This window comes from Aedes albopictus, chromosome 2 (genome assembly GCF_035046485.1).
Source record: "Aedes albopictus strain Foshan chromosome 2, AalbF5, whole genome shotgun sequence".
NCBI classification, from domain to species: domain Eukaryota; kingdom Metazoa; phylum Arthropoda; class Insecta; order Diptera; family Culicidae; genus Aedes; species Aedes albopictus.
In genome coordinates, this window is record NC_085137.1 from 486,516,121 (window position 1) to 486,536,490 (window position 20,370).

The window sequence follows — 20,370 nt, forward strand, 5'->3', positions numbered from 1 at the left end:
GGTATTAGTTAAATGTCGATTCGGCTGTACGAATCTGGAGAATGCAGAAATCCGAATTCGACTGAGTGTGAGGGAACGCCACAACAATTCCTAAAGGTATTCTTACAATTCCCTGTACATTTAAATTTAATCGCCGACTTTAACAAAAGGATTGCCGAGAATCCAACAGCCGAGAATGCAGTAATTATTTTCACTGAATCTCGGTAAAAGTTTTACCGAGATGTCGTTAAAATTTTGCCGATATCTCGGTAATCCAACTTTTTACCGAGATCTCGGTAAAGTTCGCCGAGTCTCGGTAATGGTTTACCGAAATCTCAGTAAAAAATAGTAAGAAGCAACAAAATGTCTACCGGAGCCTGGAATATTTCATTGAAACTCGTTGTATTACATTCACATGATTCGTTTCACCGTTCGAGGTTAGATATTTGATGAAATCTAAATATTTGTTGCTTGTTGGGGGTGAACATTTGAAGCGACAAGTGACGCGATCGACAGTTTCAAAATGATGTTCTGGGGAATTCGGGTCATTAAAAATAGATGAATTTGAAATCACAGTTGAATCGCATGTTTTTGCATATTGATTGTTGTTTTTAACTACCTTCTTTCTTACCGAGTTTAAGGCTCAAATGAGAATCGCATATTCTCCAAAACTGAAAAAGCACTTTTCTCCAGAATGACGAAAAATCGAACAAAACCACCGTGTCCGATTGTCATAATTGACTAAATAAACAATCGGACATTCTTATTTTCTTCAACTTGTAGATTTTTTTTGGAAAAAGTGCTTTTTTAGTTCTGTAACATTTGCCATTCTCAATTGAGCCTTAAGGAGAAACTTCAGAGAATACCATTATGGCTGCCACAATGGCCGACTTGGACCCCTACTCACGTTTTCAAGAGCACCAATCTTGAAAATTCGAAAACAAATGCGCTCGATTTGGAAAAGCTGCCTCTTTTTGCAAGTGAGCAAAGCCAGGATAAACAAGTGCGGCTTGGTTCGAGGCCTCGTTCGTCAGATTTGTTCCTCTAAAGTTTGTATGCAAAGTTGCAATGGGATTTGTTGACGTTTCACCTTAAGTATAACAGGAACAGCTGATTAAAGCTATTGCAATCAGGAATGGGATCATTCATTTGCAAAAAGTTACATTTACTTGCTACTATCTCAGTTGAGAAACATGCTATGAAAAAAAAAACAATGTATGGATAAATTTAACCTTGTAGTTTTATCCTAAGTCGTGAGCGAGCTGTGAAGGCAACTCTCCACGCGATCAATATAAATTACATCCACGCTGTGGAGAGTTGCGTTTGCTACCTTCTGTTGACTTAATTATTGATGCTTCGTTAGTAGCTTGTTCTACAAGGTTTCAGGTAAAACAAAAATGAAATAGTGTTCCATACATTGATTTCTGCTACGATGTTTCTGAATCGAGTAAACAGTAAGTGCATGTAACTGATTTCAAATCAATAATCCCATCCCTGATTGCAATATTGATCACAGGACAGACGACATGGCGACCGTGACCGAACAGCTTTACATGGCTACCGAGACAGGGCGTGTTTTGTGTATGTGTATTGCGCAAATTGTTGGGAAAGGAAACTTTTCTCTCAGCTCTGAGTTTCTATAGAGTGCATCAAAAATTCTTGAATTTTGACAGTTTGTCAACCTATTATATGTGCATCATTGGTACAAATTTGTGCTCGATTAATCTTTTGTGTACCGTTCTCGTAAAACACTGTTTTTAAGACAACTAGTTGTTTACTGTCATATCTCCGAAACAACATTTTTTTTTGTTTTTATTCATGTGTATTTTAACTTAAACCGAATTCTACACTAGATGATGGAATGATATAAATATTTCTTCACACAATTTTCAAGTACCTCAAATCTGTGAAATTCTTTATCGGTTGTATAGCGAATACAATTTTGCTATTTTCTATAGCCTAATCAAAAGAGCACATTTTTCTGAGTATACATTTTATTGCGTTTCGATTTTGATTTCCGTGTTTAAGTGATTTAAACATTCGTACACGATCGGCCCTTTTACAAATCTAACCAACCACCTCTCTTGATTTTTCGTCGTTCCATATTCATCGTCTATCGACCGGTGGTTACTTGATATTGGAGCAATATACTTTATAAGTACACCACATGGCATTTGCATTTCTCAGTGTCTTATTTGGGATAATATTAGAAGACAAAATCTTTTTGGTATTTAGGTCGCGTCGTGTCTGCTCGCTGCTACTGTCTGTCTGTATCCAGACCAGACCTGCCAGCCTGCAATGCAACTAATAAGCATGTGTGTAGAACATCCCGTCCGTACGTTTCCCCTCGTCACGTCACCTGTAAACTGACGAGAAATGTGTGTACATACAAATTGGCGTCGTTGTTGGGCGCTCGTTGTACATAATTTCACCGTTCCAACGACTCCACTGTTATGCGGTTTAAATTGGTGGTACCAACTTATTTGGCATATCTTTGCGGGATGATCCATATACCACGTGTCCTAAATCTGAAGGTGCCTCAGAAGTTACAGGAATAAAACTACAGAATCGAAATGAAAACCAAATGATTTTAGTTGAAGATAGATAAAAGAATCAACCCAAATTTAGAATACTCAAACTTTAATTACTATGACATAACTTTTAACTACTTTATAAATAAATAATACACATGTGTTTCCACATCTAAAGTTCAATTGGTAATAATATTTACAATTTTAAGTACACTATCTGTACAGCATCTTGTTCCGAACTGCTCATTCTGCTGTGTACAAACTACAACTATATTTCCTATATTTCCTGTGTTATAATCAAATTAGCTCTATTTCACCGTCAGTTCTTCGCTCTCTCATCTTATTCCTCATTAGTTGATAAATGTATTTACCTCTATATATCTCTAATCACATACTTGTATCGTTTCCGGAATGTATCATCTTCCTTGCAACTTGCCGTGCTTGCTGAAACCACAACCCTCACCACTCAACCAAACCTTCTTCCGAATTTACCCCGCGTTTTGGCAAAATTTGCATGTGTCGTCGCTCAACAAACTTCCGCCTCATCATCTACCATACTGCAACAAAAACCGAAAAATGTTGATGACATTAAATTGCACCATCCATCAAATTGCCCAATGATCTGAAAAATATACCCCCACACACCTACATGTCATATACACACCACTTTCATCGCCACATTGAACTGCCTGTTCAACAAAACTGTATGATACTTACTTCTGATGTTGATGTTATTCGGTATGTTCCTGTTCCTGTTCATGTGTGTGTAGTATTTTGGAGTACAAAATCAGGTAATTTCTTTACTGTTTATTTACGTTTTTATAGTCTTTATTATTATAATTATTGGTGATAGTCAAATAATTTTGTTTGATAAGAATCAAAAATGGTAAATTGATGAAAAAAAAAAGGCGAAAACAAAATTCTAAATTTTAATTATTTTGTCACGAATGTGTAAACTGCCGTGAATCGCAAGTCAGTCCCATATGTAAAAAGTAGGCATTGAGAAAATGGCCTCTGAAGTTTTCAAATTTGATTTCTATGTGAAACTGTGATGAATTGAAAACTTCTGTGAAACGCCATGAATTGAAAACTTCTGCGATCATCATGAAACTTTCACATATTGTATCAAACGTGAAAACGTAATAGTGAAAAATATAAAACTTGCTAAAATAGTGTCAGGTTTTGTACTGGAGGGTGCACAAGTTCGTAATGGAACTGACTTGCGATTACTTTTCATTATGGGACAATCTGACATGGTGTTGTTTTTCAATTTTACTGAACAAACTATATATTTTTTTGCACGCAGCTGAAAGATCAGCCGAAGAAAGCTCGAAAACGGCCATTAACTCATTTTTGCCCAAAATGCAGATGGGACTGACTTGCGATTCACGGCAGTAAATCTGTTGTAATTTATATCTAGGAGTATACTCAATGTGTAGCTTTGCATCATATATAGCTTAGTTCTAGCTATTCTACTTCCTTTCAATGTTTTTATATCTCACAACTATTCTACCTATGATCGCATAACTGTCCCATATGAATAGGAAATCCAACAAATATGGGTCTGATATGCGATCATAGGCAGTATATCTCACAAAAAAAAGTTCGATCTGACCTAGATCTCTCCAACATACAAGAGTGGTAGGCATGAAACCATTCGATATAGATATCAATTTGACTACAACCATTTCATTACGAAATTTGTGTTATGATTTGAATGTTTACTTGAGTAAGAATTCAGTCAAATACCCATAGTGAAAACAATGACAAATATGATATTTAGGGGATTCACTAAACAGCGTAAACCGATTAAACTGATTAAACGTCGCAATCACCAAGGCAACCTTTGATTATTTCATTCGAAATTTCATAAAAAAAACTTTTCAATAATCAGATAATCATAGCTTACGCAGTTATTTAATATGTTTAGTGAATGCCCCTATTAATTTCAACCATAATGAAAAAAGCGTCTAGGGCTCTAGGGCCCTATTAAAATATTTCATTTCGACACACTATTCAGTATAAGAGTTTTTCCAAATGCAACGCCGCCACGGTTTTGCTACTTGTGTTGCCAATGTAATATTCTAACACGCAATTCAGATTACCCTTGAATCTCTGTTTATGTGTTCAAAATCATCATTTCTATCATACTGATGCTACGAAACTGGCCTTTCGGTAGTTGAAACTGGTTAAAAAAGCTCGGATCTCAACTAAAGGTTCATCCATATTGGTGACCAAGTAGCAGGCTTGACAGAAACTCCCTCGCGAGAAAATGAGGAAGCGATTTCGGCGATTTTCTGAGGAGTGAAAATAAAACTCAGAAATCACAACGCAAATCCTCAACAGCATCGAGCGCGAGCTTGCCGCGCAGCGAGGAGTTCGTCCAACACTCATAATAATTGCTTGTTGTGTTTCTCACGTCCACTCACACCCAAAAAGCACTCGGGAGTTCCACTCCCATACATAGAAAGACTCTCGAGGCGAAAATCGCACTCAAAAAACCCGAAATAATCATCGGCTCTTTTTTCGTTCCCCTCTTCCTCGCTCAGTTTTTATTGCCTCTCTGCTTGGGGTTCATTCGCTCCCTCGCGACGAGGCAGAAGCAAAACCGCTCTAGAGCATGTCGCAAAACTCTTTTGATTTCGAGGAGGATTATCAAGCCTGCCTAGTAGCATAATACTTTCTAAAGACGTGGTCATCATTTTTGGGAAATTAATAACAAGATTATAATCGTTATTGTTTTAAAGATTATTTTAAAATATACCTAATTTCTTCAGAAAATCCTCCTGAAACTTATTCAATTTTTTCCAAGGGTCGTTCCAGGAATTTCTTCTAAGAATTTTTAAGGAGTTCCTCCGAAGATGTTTTTGAAAATCCTTCAGTGAAGGAGTCAAGCTCCTTCGAGTCTGTTTCAGTCTTCCTAAAGTACTGTTTTATATACCCCTATTAAGGTTTCTTCTAAGGTTTTCATCAGGAATTTATCCAAAGAGTCCTTATAGAATTGCTACATTCCAGAAACTTATTTTAAAGTTCCCGCAGAACTGCCCAACTAACATTTATTGTGAATGTGCATAAACGTCAACAAAGCGTCCTGAATACGGCTTGATGCTGTGTTACTGTGTTGTACATATGGACGGAAGCTTTTATGAAAGTCCTTTACCAATAAATCTGGCGAGTTTAATCCACATGTATATGCTGTGCGAGCAGCTTCTATGCCACCAAGTCATAGCTCTTTTCTCGGTTCCTACATACTCAATCCTGAATTGCTTTTTCAGCACTTTTTTGACGAAAATAGAACAGCAGTACTATTTCGGTAGCTTCGGTAATCGATTTTACTGAGGCTCAGTACTCCAACTGTCAAAATCTGGTGCAAAATGTTAACAATGCAGTATAGTTCAGTTGTATACAGCTGTTCTGTTTTCGTCAAAAATTTACCGAACACGGTATTCCAAATTAAGTGTGTATGTAATCACTAACTGAATAACACCTTGAAAAGGCGTTTCTTTTTTTAGCCTTTTCACAGTTGTTAAATAGTAGTTATACGGCATCCCCAAATCGATTAAAAATAATTAGGTTTAGATACCGTGACGCAATACATTTGGTACTGGAATTATCGCTTTTAAAATTGAATAATTAAAGTACTTGCCGCTAGTTGGAATCGAACCTCCGATCTCCGTATCTACTGGTTCCGATGATGTCCTCGCTGCCACACTGCTATATATAAATAGCATAGAAAACAGCTCGTTTTGTTTTACTCCAGACAAGGCTTCATAATTGTGTCACTAGAAACCTTACCCATACTTCATCTTGCTGCAAAAGCTTGTAAAACGTCAAACGCAATAATATTTAGGGTGGGGCGGGGCAAGATGGGTCGCGGGGCAAGATGGGTCAGTGCCATTTTCGGGCGCATTACTCATGTTTTGATTATGTTAATAATTTTGTTAGATGACCAGCATGAATATACAAAAGTTTGGGGCATTGATTGAAAAATTATTCAATCTCATTGGAAATAAAAAATAAAATGGTTTTAGCCATTTTTCTTATGCGATGCATTCCATATAATCTCCATATAAACGGCCGCGGGGCAAGATGGGTCACTTTCAATATTGAACGTATTTTTGGAGCATTCAAAAGTTATTTATTTTTTATTACAAGAGTATCTCATAAATGACTTCAATCAAGCGGAATGAACGCTCAAATTCATAACATAAAATTATGATAATTTTTTAGTGAAAACATCGATTTTCAAGTCGCCTTAGGACCACTCAAATCGTAAAGTTTTTTATAGTCCAAATAAATTTATAAAATGTTTACTAGTAGCTCTTGTTTACTCAGTATGGATATGGAGCATATATGAATGCGGAACAAATATTATATTTTGACGTTTTTCGTTGAGAAAATGTGAATTACTTAAAAGGTGACCCATCTTGCCCCGCACTTTTTTCACGGTGCAAAATTAATCACTTTTTAAAACTGCTCGTTTAACATCATATTTTGTATTTAATGAACTTTTTATTGACTTTTAGCATAGCTAACTAGTGTATTAAAGAGTAGCGGACGAATACAAACCAATACGATTTGTATTTACAAAGTTATGGTGATCCATCCTTAAGCGACCCATCTTTCCCCGCCCCACCCTACATTGAACAAGCTGAAAGAGTGTTCTTTAAACAGCTACGAAGCGCTGCTGTTTTGTGTATTTGGCAACATTCAAAAACATACTGTATAAGAGCAGCTGTTTTATTGGCGCACATCTTCCGGGTAATCTTCCGGAGTTGGATTAAAGTACAATAAAAGCAACCCAAACATTTTCACAGCACAGAGAAGGACAGCTGTTCAGTATTTGTGTTGTAGCTATACATCCCACTAAAAGATTGTTTTGACAATAATGTTTACTTCCGACAAGCCGTGTTGGTATACCAAGTTTTTTTTATTACAGCTTCTAGTTGTAATGATATCGCATAACGGCCTTCAAAGCGCTGCTGGTTTGTGGATTTGTCAGTATTACGAATTGTACTGTATAATAGCAGCTGTTTTGGTAGTGGGGACTCCTATTCGATTTGTTGTTATCACACCTTCCGAGAAATCTGCCAGAGTTGGAATAGAGTGCAGTAAAGGCAGCTTCAGTAACAAGTGATTTATTTCTGAAAACGGAGCTTGATAGCTGTATGGTGCTTGGTTTGCAGCCGTGTATTAGCTTATGGTTTATATTTGACTAGATCCCTTTTATTCAGCGTTGACTGCTTCAATTCGATGGTTACAAAACAGAAAGCAAATGACTGAAGCTGAAAATATAGGTTGGGTGTCTCTTAAAATTCCTTCGAGGATTTCTCAGAAATTCGTTCCGGAGTTACTTTCAAGGGTTCTTTAGAGACACAACAAACTCCTTATATCAAAATTCCTAGATTCCATAGCTTCCTTTAATAAATTTTGCCAAAAGAAATATTCAGAAATTACTTTAAAGATATATCCATTAATGCCTTTGAGAATTCCTCCAATAGTTTATTCCGGTCCTCATCCAATCGTTTTGTCAGGAATCCCTTAATTTTTTTTTGAATTTCTCCAAGGATTTCGCTTTGTTATCCTATTCAACACGATGTACGACTTTTTATTGGTTGGGGAATTTTGAAACATTTTAAGTTTAAACGATGTGCAAAATAGCGGGGGTTAAATTAAAAAGTGTTCAGGATAGAAGCGGTAGTTGCAACGGAGGTAGACGGTACTATGTGGCAAAATGTTTTGATGTCAATTTTGCTCTAAAAAGAATGTACATAGTACTAACGAATACCCGGATTTGTTTTTAGATTTATATCTGCTTTAAAACCGCATTCTAAAATTTGTTTTTCCTCTTTTGATGTTTTATATCTCACTTTTTTATAAGATTGTTGAAATTGTATCAAGTAGGGTCCGGGACCATTTCGGCAGGAGCACCTATTTTGGGCACTTGCTGCTATAACTCAGTCAATTTCAAACCGATTGACTTGATTTTTTGTACATGGCTAGATACTGTGCTTAGCTGATCGTGTCTCAAAAATTAAGTCAATCGGTTGAAAATTGACTGAGTTATAGCAGCAAGTGCCCAAAATAGGTGCTCCTGCCCAAAGGGTCCCAGACCCTACCTAGACCTGTTAAAAAATATCATTTTTATAACGGGCTAGGCCGATCATTGTTATGATTTTTGATATTTTAACACCTAACATTGAGGGAATTTCTAATTAAAAACTTTGAAAAATACTAAAGATTTTTTTTAAGCAGGAGTTTGAGAAATATCCAAAGGCATTCTTGGAGAAATTTCCGAAACAATCCTAGAAATCGTTATGAAAGAATCCGAAACAATCATAGAAATCGCTTTGAAAGAATCCCCGAAGAAATCCTTCAAAGATTTGGTGAACAAATCACCTGAGAAATTCTATTTGAACCTTCGAAAAAAATTGGAATGAAATCGTTGAGGCAATTTGTGAAGAAATTCTTGGAGGAATTACCGGAAGAATACTTGTAGAAATTCCTTAACTCTAGTAGAATGTTGGGGTCAATATGACCCAGAGAGGTTCGCTGACCGTGCAGTACGCTGTCGTGGTGCGTATAGCGTAACATCTTAGGAGGGTTAAGTATTGCTTGGAAAAATACCTGAAGAAATTACATTTCAGTCCTGAGCACCCATAGTGGTGCAGAGGGCCGATTGAAAGATATGACGCGGTCAAATTACTGTCGATTTCTGGATTTCTGTGAGTATTTTTGGGGCCGGGGAAGGTTCGTAGCTTGGACTGAGACCTCTCCGGTCTCTGGAACGGGGGGGTCCCATACAGATGAATTTGCGGGGGACGTCCCCTGCAGTAGGCAGGCAGTACGACGTTTGCCGGAACAGCTAGTGAAGAATAAAAGCAAACAAAAACTACGACTTTGGCACCGTTGGCTATGTTTCGATTCGAATTTTTGATTACCGAAGTACAATGGCAACTCATTTTTGCGTAAAAAAATAATATTTCACTGTTTACAACTGGAATAAAGAGAAAACATTAATAAGTCCCGAATATATAAACTTCGCAAGAGGTACGCAACTAGGGTTCAGTGATGTTCTACATCTTTTATTATTATTGCCATTCTACGTTACAAGACACCTAGTTTTCAAAGTTCTACGTATGCTTCGGACACTTTATGATTAAAATATTGTATGAAGAGCGTTGAGCAGAGTAAAAATCTATGTTTGTTTAGAGTGATCCACAACAGCGTGAAACGATACATTATGGACCTCTGTTTAACCCCTTCCCGCCCACGACTTCATTCAAACTTTTGAATGCTGAAAAATGCTATGAACAAAAAGTGCTCGAACAAAAGTTGTTACAGATCACTTAAATTTATGAAAATCGTAAAAAAAAGTTTTTAATTGTTTATCAATAGTTATTGATTGTTTATCAATAGTTTCACTATTGAACCAATAACTAAGAGTTTACGAGTACTCTAATAAGCTTATAACCTCTTCCCAAACGCTTGTATAACATATTGAAGTGAACTGGTTTAGGTCGGATTCGCCAAAAAGTGATGGTGCTCTACAGTACAGACACCAGGAGCGTTAAAGGGTTAAAGGCGCATTATTTTAGTATTTGAATCCCACAATCAAGCAAAACTTCGCCAAATAGATACACACATATATACACAGATATCGACACTTTTAGAGCGTACCACTGCAGGAGTAGCATCTTGCAATTCGACCATTATCTGGCAGTCGTAAGAAGACAACTCTATCGTTGTATTATGTTACATATAAATGTAAATCACTTTTTATCACAGAACACAAGTTTTCGTGCCGAAATATATGATTTAAGCAAGATATTCGACTTTAAAACATCAAAGTGATTCGTAACTGCGTGTGATCTATAACTGTGTATGTACGGTATTTATAATCAGTCACAGAGCCAATGATGCAAATTATCACCTCACGAATGCTCAATCAACTTATCAAATGTATTTTTATCGCTTGCGATTGAACTGTACACTGCTCAGCGATGACCAGAGGCAAAAAAGTGGCAAAACGAACATGATGTAACTCACAAACGATTTTGCACACATCTGCCAGTGCCGCCACATGCTCAGCCGAACAGCCGAACAACACCGAATGGGTTGGTTTTAGAAGCTACGGCACGAACGCTCGACACTCACACAGAAGCAACGTTCGGATGTACCGACACCACACCAATAACGCTTCCAACCTACGATGCATCGCGATAAGCTGATCGAAAAGCATCGAAAGCGATGAAAAGACAGGCTTGGCTGGAACGCAACAGCTCAACGGCGAAACGGAGCAGCCAACAATGCTGATCAGCGTCGAGTCTATTCGTGTGCTATTCGTACGGGAGGTTGGTTTGATAAAGCGAGGAAGGGTGAAAACGTATTCGTTGTCGAAAGCGAATCGCATCATTTCGCGAATGTTTTCACCAAATAGCAAGCTTGCACAGAGCTTTTGTGGGGTGTGGATTGAAGGTTGGTTCGTGAATCAGCGAAGTGAAAATTGAACGGTGATGAAGTATACCTTTAATTATTGGCTATTTTCCATGTAATATGACGGGAATTAGCGCATATGACGGAAATTAGTAAGTAAACTTCTACACTATTAGGTGAAATTCTGCAACTTTGGACTGGTTTAGAATCGTTCAAAAATTGTTGGCAATTTATTCTTTAATAGTTCATGATAAGATTGAATTTAAAAAAAGCATGATTTTTTTTTTAATTGATTTTAATATTCTACTTCGTTTAAAATATGATTTGTATCCTGTAGTTTATACTACTCGAAGCATTTCAAATATTTCAATACTATACAATAGAATTAAATAAAAACAGTAATGATATTTTCAGTAAATGTATGCTATTCTTCCTAACTTTAACTTCTCATATGCAAATCTTCAATTAAATCAAATATTCATTCCTCCTTAAACATAATTTTCATTTATCTCTACCAACCTGTTTATATAAAACATGTAATCATATGAAATACATAGTAATATGAAAATTATAGAAACATATAGTATAGATAGGCTTGATATTTGTTGTTCTGAATGTTATGTACATGTTTTTTTTTATCGCAAATCCAAAATGATGCCACTTATTTCAAAACAATTTCTTAAAATTGAATTCAACAGGGCTGAAAAGGAAGCGAAACCCGTTTCGCACATGTAAGTAAATTGTATACAATTGTAAGAAGGTATTAAACCTCCAAACGTGTTGATTTTTTTAAATATATGTTTGATAGTCTTAAGAAAACACTTTCATTTCTAAGTGTACTTTAATGGCTCCTGTAAGAAACTACCACTCTCCTTAGCTTTTCGAGTATCTTTCAACTAATTTATTTGATAAACTTATGTCTGGATACAGCAACGACTCTATAATTTTGAATCCAATGAATCGCGTTGGACGTGAAAATGGGGTAACAGTTGAAAGAGCAGTTTTATGATTTGTTCTATGATCCGGTTATCATATTTCCGAGAAAGAAAATAATTGTATTGATAGTTATGGACATAGGGTATCAGTTCCCTTACTAAGCATATACGCTCCTATTTTCATCCTACTCAAAACAAAGGATTGTAATACAAGCAAATCGATCTTCAGCTTGGTAGAATACCTGAGTCAACCCCACGGTCAAACCAATAATTAATTACGTTTTTTATTACAATTGAGCAGTTTCAATTATTTTTAGAATGGTGAATTGTGGTATACTTACGCGTTTACCCGTGCATTTTGGCATGTTTTTAGTATGAATGAAATCTGAATGGATACATCAATCTGTTTATTATGGTATCCTCAATTGTTTTTATGTGACGAATTGTTTTCTTTTAGTTTTTGAAATCCTTTAACCAATATTATTTGACTATCTATCGAATTTGGAAGGAAAATTCCCGTTATATTAAGTTCTCATATAATTTCCCATATACCTTCCATCTCAGACAACAACCACTTCTCTCGGACGAACAAGCCCTCGAAGTGGAGCAGATCCTGCTCAACAACAAAACCGAAACCGACTCCAATCGACCGCCTCCACTACCAACACAATCGCTTCCAACCCCACCGCAGGAATTTCGTAAAGAACCAGACTCCCCTCCGGCGGTCACCTCAGCGGAACCAACCCCTCCACCTTCGGCCACGGACGAACCGGACTGGCTGAAAGACGTCCTAGAAGCTCCGGTCAAGAATAACATCGCTGCCCCACGGGACAAGCCGCCTCCTCCGCCACCGCCGCATACCGCCGCGTCCAATGGCCTGGAACCTCCGGCACCGCCCAGTCGCAACAACTCCACTAGTCAGTTCGAGGAGACCGCCAATTCGACCGATCTGCTCAACCAAACCATCCTGGATTCGTCGTCGATCCTGCAAGATTCGTACGTTTCCGGCGATTCGATGCCCAGTGTGACCACCTCGGACAGTCTGAACCTGAGCAAACAGGAGGAACAGTTGACGACCAACGATGCCGAGGCGGACGTTTCGGCAGACGAGAGCAACAACTCCGGGTTTTACAATGCGGAGTACCCGCCCGTCAAGAGCAAGGAGGTGTTCGTCAACCAGGACGGGGTGCACTTCTTCGAGGATGGGAACTTCTGGATGGAAGTTCCGGGTCTGCTGGACTCGGACGAGGAGGAAGACGTCCGGGTGATCAAGAAGAGCACCAAGGTGAAGTTCAGCACCAATCCGATGCAGGTGTTTTCGACGTTTTCGGTTAATGATTATGACCGGAGGAATGAAGACGTGGACCCGGTTGCGGCTTCGGCTGAGTACGAGCTGGAGAAACGGGTGGAGAAGATGAACGTTTTCCCAGTGGAGCTGATGAAGGGACCGGAGGGGTTGGGATTGAGCATCATTGGTGAGTTGATGGGAGGGTTTGGTGAGATTTTTAGGAGTTGTTAAATTTGTTTGCACTGTTTTTCGCAGGTATGGGAGTTGGTGCAGATGCCGGCTTGGAGAAGCTTGGAATCTTTGTCAAAACCATTACTGATAATGGTGCGGCCGCACGCGATGGAAGGATACAGGTAAGGGTTCTGCTAACTTTTTTTTTTCAACCATAAAAGGTCTTATTATTATTTTGATCCTGTATATTTATTTGAATTGGATATTTCTTCTCTTGCTCGCTAGGTAAACGATCAAATCATCGAAGTCGACGGCAAGAGCCTAGTCGGCGTGACGCAGGCATATGCCGCCTCGGTCCTGCGCAACACTTCCGGCTTGGTGCGGTTCCAGATCGGACGGGAACGTGATCCGGAAAATTCCGAAGTCGCCCAGTTGATCCGGCAGAGCCTACAGGCGGACCGCGAAAAAGAGGAACGGGTCAAACGCCAACTGGAGGACTACCTCCGGCGAAACACGGAAATTTCAGAAGACTCGACCCTGCCGGTATCGGCCAATTCCAGCGTATCGGAGGGTCCGGTCAGCCCGACAGGAGCGACCGCGGAATCGCTGTTCGAGACGGAAGCCGCCCGGTCCAGCGATGTGGAATCGCTTCGACGGATACTGCAGGAGGTAATTGATTGCTTTTTCCAATTTCGACACCTGCTTCGCTTGTTCTCCCTTCCATCAATCACCGTCCGCCGCCGTGTCATGACTCATGGGCAAACAGCAGCATTCATGAAATAGGGCGGATTCCAGTCATCCGCCATTTGGGAAAATGCTTTCGTCATTTTTCGCTTTTTTTCACCAGAGTGGAAATTTCCTTCCATATGAAAGGCCTTTTTCACGGTTGGTTCCTTGAATGATTTTTATTGTTTCATCGAATATTCTCACAACAGTTGAAATCCGTTTGTGTGTTGCGCCCAAAGTAGGAATTTATAATTAGTATCATGCGCCACCGAGAACAACAATGGGGGATTTTTCCATCACCGTGCAATTTTGGGTCGCAGGATATTGGAATTACTTGAATGGGGTGAGAGCGACTGGAGTTTTTGATTTTACTCATATACAATAGAAAAATTCGACTCTACTTCATTTGACATAACGCCTGTGTTTCATTGGGTATAACAAAATTCATACGCATCTTTTTTTCAAATAGGCGATTTCTAGAGCTATACCAAATGGCATTATGCCAAATGGGGTAAAGGCGAAAAATTCACCTAGTACACAGATCCTGCGGCTCAGTGTGGACGGTAGTAGAAAATAATCCCCAATACCATCCATTCAATGGAATGCCGTGCTTCAATGTGCTTCGTTCTAACATTATAGAAAAATACCTCCCTATTTGTTTGGAGAGCGTGATCATCATCGCTGCAATATTTCCCGTGCGTGTGTTGTTCTACTGTTTTGATCTCTGTGCTGATTTAGTTTTTTTTTCTCGTTTCTCGTTCTACTTTCATCTCATACTGTTTTAACAACGAATTAATACATTTAAAAAAAAACTCATATCGTGCGCATCATTGGAATGTGTTGGGACAGCATAAAGCGGTAATTGATTCCAATCCTCACCCTGTAGTGTACCACACTTGGTCGAAGCAAAGCTGCCTCTCAGCTTCAGTGCACACCTAAATGGAGTTATTCATTAGCATTTACGCCGTGGTTAACTTTGAGTTTGATTTAGTACCTCTATACTCCATTTTCCTCTGGCTTCCTTTCACATTTCTTCTCTAATATGTACCTAGCACACAGCCTCTACGCACAACGCTGCGCTCACGATTATCAGATTCTTGAGTTTTAACTCTGTTTACCCTATGGAATATCGCGATTATCGTTTCGCTTTCTAGAATTTTGCTTGCTTCGGTTTACTGCCTTTTCTTTCTGAATGCAAATTTTGCGTTTGAAATTTTTGCATGACTTGATGTGTTTTATCTTAATGTAACAGTAGTCAATAGTGCCAAAAGTCCCCCATGCAACACGGGACAGCACAAAACCACCAAAAATCTTAATTCAACAAAATAACTTTACATACTAAAACGGTAAGGTGATTCTTAAGTTTTCCAATCATTCTCAAAGATTTATTTTCGATTATTCACAGACTAACATAGGTATGTCACGAGTAAATTTCGTCGTATATCAATGCTTCTTTACTCCACGAAACTAAACCTTAAAATTTAAACTGTTTGACAACACTTATGCTATTTTCACAATATGCAACATAAAGACAAACAAATATCTTCTTCTTTGTCGTCCTTGTTGTGGACCATTCTTTGCTCCAGTTAGATCTTTCTAAATATCTAAAATTTAAATAAATTCGATCAAATATATTATATTTGAACCGTGGCACTCGTTTGACGCTTGCACGCTACACACTAGTTTGTGCTTCGCGAAACACGTAGATTTTAGTATTTGGCTACAATGTTTCAATAACTATATTTTAATTTTGGAATTATTGGCACCTGTATTAAGAAGTGTTACGTATGTTTGTCTGTGAATGAACAATTTCTTATTACATATAATTGTACTACAATTTTATTTGAGTTTATCATTCATGTGTTGTGTATTTTTCAAAGATTACAAATATGTTCTGAGCTTTCTCTTTCCTTGCTTATCATCGTAAATATTTTCAGAACTACACTGTAAACTCTTAACGTTGAACTTTTCGTCATTGAAATCATCGTCATCATCAAACATTTGAAAGCAGTTTTTTTGCTCAAAACAAAAGTTTTTGCTATGAAAATATATTCACTGTACTCCACATGAGGAATATAATGCAGTGAATATATTTTCATGATCCTTGTTTTGATTTGCAGCGAGCAAACTGCTTTTTATTTTCCGATGCTTGAGCCTTAATATTACCACAACCAGATGGTTCCTTCAACATCAGATAATGGAGAATTAATCATACCATAAGTCCAGCCAAGCAATTTTTGAAGGGGGGGAGGAGACAAAAAGTCAAAATTAAATCTGATATTTATTTTTGTGGGAGATCTTCAACTGGTCTGACCCGTTTCCCCGAAACACACCCTTCTTTATTTCATAGGCGGTTCTTGCAAGTTCTGTGGCTCTTCAGAACTGCAGAACACTACTGAAAAAACGGGCATTTCGGAAAACTGGTGTTCGAGGAAACGGCACTCGGGGAACCGACATTCGTGGAAAAATCATCAAGCACAACTACCAGTCCAGTATTAGCCAGCTGGAAATTATCTTGAGAAATCCATAAAGTCGTAATGAGTGCTGAGCTGAGCGGTCAGACTAAGGCCTGGGTGTCCTCTGCTATACGTAGGAGTGGTCTCCATTCGACTCGATCCATGGCTGTGTATCTCCAGTCACGCAATCTGCGAGGGTCCACAGATCGTCCTGCACTTGATCGATCCATCTCGCTCGCTGCGCACCACGTTTTCTTGTATGAGTCGAAATGCCTTCACTCAGCGAAGTAAACTACCGAAATTCATCAAAATACCTTATGAAATTTAGCCATAACTGTAAAGTATGGATGCCATAAGAATACCTTATGAAAATTGAACATGCTTATTATGACCTAATTACATAACATAAACTTATGAAAAGAGCAGAAAAATCACAAAATGATGCAAACTGGAATCGATCCATGAACGTCGAGATCACTGAGCTCGTGCACAACCCACGCGGCTATCGACGCTTGAGAATATCGTGTTGCTAAATGTTTATAAAAGCTAAACTGTGAGTCGATTCTGCGTCATAGACCTACAGGGGATAGACAAAATGATCGGGACAGGCAAAAATTTTACTTTTCATAAAATGTATAATTAGCTGTAACTTTTCGAAAAGTGCATCAAATATTCTCAAATTTTTACTGTAAGTTGATCAACTAGTTGTGTACCAGTGGACAAAGTTTGGAAAAGATCGGGTTATTCTGCACGAAGTGATAAAGATTTTAGAAAAAAGATGTAATTATCCGATAGCCAACTTTGAGCTGTTATATCTTCGGATTCCATGAACCGAATGCAATGAAATTTTGACCATTTATGACTTCTATAATAAGCTCCTTAAAACGTTTGACTCAACTTAAAATTATTACCAACAGAAAAAGTTGTAGCGATTTAATTTATTTTATGATTTTTTTAGTGAATTGGTATATTTTTAATGTGCATCCCATTACTTTTTCGATTAATTTCCGGCTATGTTGTTACTGTCTATTAAAACATATTTATATTCAAGACAATTAGAGGGAATTTAATAGAACTGTAATTGGCATCTTGAATTTTGAAACGTTACTGAAATTTAAGAAAATTTGTTGTTTTATTAGAAAAATAATCTAATCGTTATAATTTTCTTCCGTGTTAAGAATTTCAAGTTAAGTCAAACGTTTTTCAAAGCTCATTATATAAGTCATAAGTGTTCAAAATTTAATTGCATTCGGTTCATCGAATCCAGAGATACAACAGCTCGAAGTTGACTATCGGATAAATATATCTTTTTCTAGAATCTTTATCACTTCATGCAGAATAGCCCGATCTTTTTCAAACTTTGTCCACTGATACACAATTATAGTTGATCAACCTACAGTAAAAATTTGAGAATATTTGATGCACTTTTCGAAAAGTTACAGCTAGGGTAAGTGTACCAGTTATCGCCATAGTGGTTCCATATTTGGCCATAGCGTTAATTTGGAAAGTTTTCAAGCTTTGACCTATTATGAATGTTTTAGGAGCAAGAATTTAAAAGCATCTTGTCATTAAAACTCTTGAAATGATGCAAAATTTTGAATTATCTCAAATAACCACTATGGCCAAATAGGGAACCACTATGGCGATAACTGGTACACTCAGCCTAATTGAACATTTTTTGAAAGTGAAAATTTTGCCTGTCCCGATCATTTTGTCTATCCCCTGTACCTTATGAAAATCGTTCTAGCCGTTATGAATTGTTTAAAGGCCATTTCATAAGTTAGACCTTATGATAATCTTAGGTTTATTTGCCTGAGTGTTCGAGAAAGATTTTTACCAGGTTGTATTCTGACAACCTGGTGACGTGTCCCACTCACCGTAGCCTCCCGATTTTCGCAGTGTAGGCGATGATTGGTTTTCTCAACAGATGATCTGTGGTGCACCAGTCAACACCAACAGACGTGCCCATCTTCATTCAGGCTTATTTCGGTGGCCATAATACTATATGCTGACGCGAACGATGAGTCAACATCGAGCTGCGTGGACAGCTCGATTAACAGTTCGATCGTTCGCGGCGAGCATTGATCGGACCCCAGTTAAATTGTCATGCTGACCTCAGCACATACGGTCCAGAACTCTTCGCCCATAAGGCTCAGGCAAAATTGATAATGTAGCACAAGCACACCTTGGTGAAACACTTTTAGGCCTATTTAAGAAACCCTTGACGCGACAATAGAGCAGTCGAATTCTGGTCCACGGACCGCACAAGTTATTGGAGTTATCACTGTGATATCACCTCCCTGTTCGGCACGCGTGTGTCAACGTAAGTCAAAGTATGACTAGTTCTCAGTCTAGTGCTTCGTGAGTCTGCCGGTGTAAAAACTCTACTCTGCGGATCATCAATAGCAAGTTCCCTATTCAACACGTGAACAACCGGACTAGTACAGATGCATCTCGTGATTCATTCGCCTTCTCCACGTTCCGTCTTCCATCTGCACTCCGCCGTAGATGGCACGCAACGAAAACTCCAAAGACGTGTGGGTCCTCTGTACACATGGTCCATGCTTCGTGCCCAAGATGACTACCGATCTAATCAGCGTTTTGTAGATAGTTAACGTCTTGTGACGGCGACCTTTGTTTGATCGTAGAGTTCTGCGGAGTCCAAAGTAAGCTCGATATCTTGCCACAATGCGTCTCTGAATTTCTCTGCTGGTGCCGTTGTCGGTGGTCACCAGTTAGCCCATAAGTACACGAATTCTTCAACCGCCTCAATATCAGCACCGTCAATAGAAATTCGGGGTGGCGGGTGCGGTCACATGTACGTTTTCGCCATCGTCTCAATTTCACGAGCTATAATATCAATATCATCAGTGGAACCAAGCAGCTGAACGGACTTCGTGAAAATCGTTGCGTTTATCCCCGTTTTCTTATTTCACCCTCTAAAGCAATGTTAAACAGCAAGCAGCACGAAAGACACTCGGTCCAAAATCGACGAACAAGTGATGTGTGGACACGTTGTATTCGCGGTATTTCTGCAACACATGGCGGATGGCGAACATCTGGTCCGTTGTAGCGCGTTTACCCATGAATTCAGACTGATATTGCCTCACGAATCACGGTCCTGAGAAGATTCCCGTGATTATCTCGGCACATGTCGGCTTGTGGCACAAAACCTCTGCACGAGCGATTCAATTTCACGTAGAACTTCTGTGTGTTCTTAGCGTGGTACAGCTCTTCCATCTTTTTCTTCTTTTTTTATTGTAGTCCATGTAAATCGAAAATTCATCATTACTTTGAATATGTTTGAACCGGTCTCCTTAGGCTTCTGGGTGTTGTATAAGTTTTAACCGAAAATCAACACATCCACGTATTTTACCAGATATATTTCAAAAGCAATCTCCCTGGTAACGAACGATTCTCAGCTGCTAACTGTGAACACCAGTCCTAGTGTAGATATCCATGGACCTTGGAGAATGCTGGCAACCAACACAGTTAGCACTGTAGCCACAAAAGTAATGATTTCGATGAAACCAACTTCATAACGCTGCAGGAAACCCTTAACTACTAGTCGAGCTTTGTATAGAACGTGATGACCGGACTCATCTTCTGTCAACCGAAATACCCTTTAGGTTTTCAAGGGCTTCAATTAGGGGCTGGACATCTGGTTGGACGGCTTGAGCATCAGCCTGGATTTCTTCACCTTTTTGCTCATATCCAGGTTCTTTGCAATCTTCTACATACCGGTAGTACTTCTCATTGAATTTGACATCGCCAGCAATAACAATTCATTTGGTTGATTGTTCTACAGCCTTTACACATTTATCGCGCTCAGTATCATACGGAAGATC

At 38.7% G+C, this 20,370-nt stretch overlaps 1 protein-coding gene across 9 annotated transcripts in view; it reads left to right on the forward strand.

The window, feature by feature from the left end:
• LOC109623115 (neurabin-1) overlaps positions 1-20,370 on the forward strand; it is a 196,661-nt gene that overhangs the window by 156,478 nt on the left and 19,813 nt on the right. For 6 of the 9 annotated variants that reach the window (XM_062854167.1, XM_062854170.1, XM_062854172.1 and 3 more), the window contains 4 exons: positions 11,645-11,677; positions 12,446-13,356; positions 13,425-13,522; positions 13,626-14,009. In XM_062854167.1, coding sequence (XP_062710151.1) covers positions 11,645-11,677; positions 12,446-13,356; positions 13,425-13,522; positions 13,626-14,009 — 1,426 coding nt within the window. Of the gene's footprint in view, positions 1-3,280; positions 3,302-11,644; positions 11,678-12,445; positions 13,357-13,424; positions 13,523-13,625; positions 14,010-20,370 lie in introns of all 9 variants that reach the window. The other 3 variants (XM_062854168.1, XM_062854171.1, XM_062854169.1) reach the window with 2 other exon arrangements.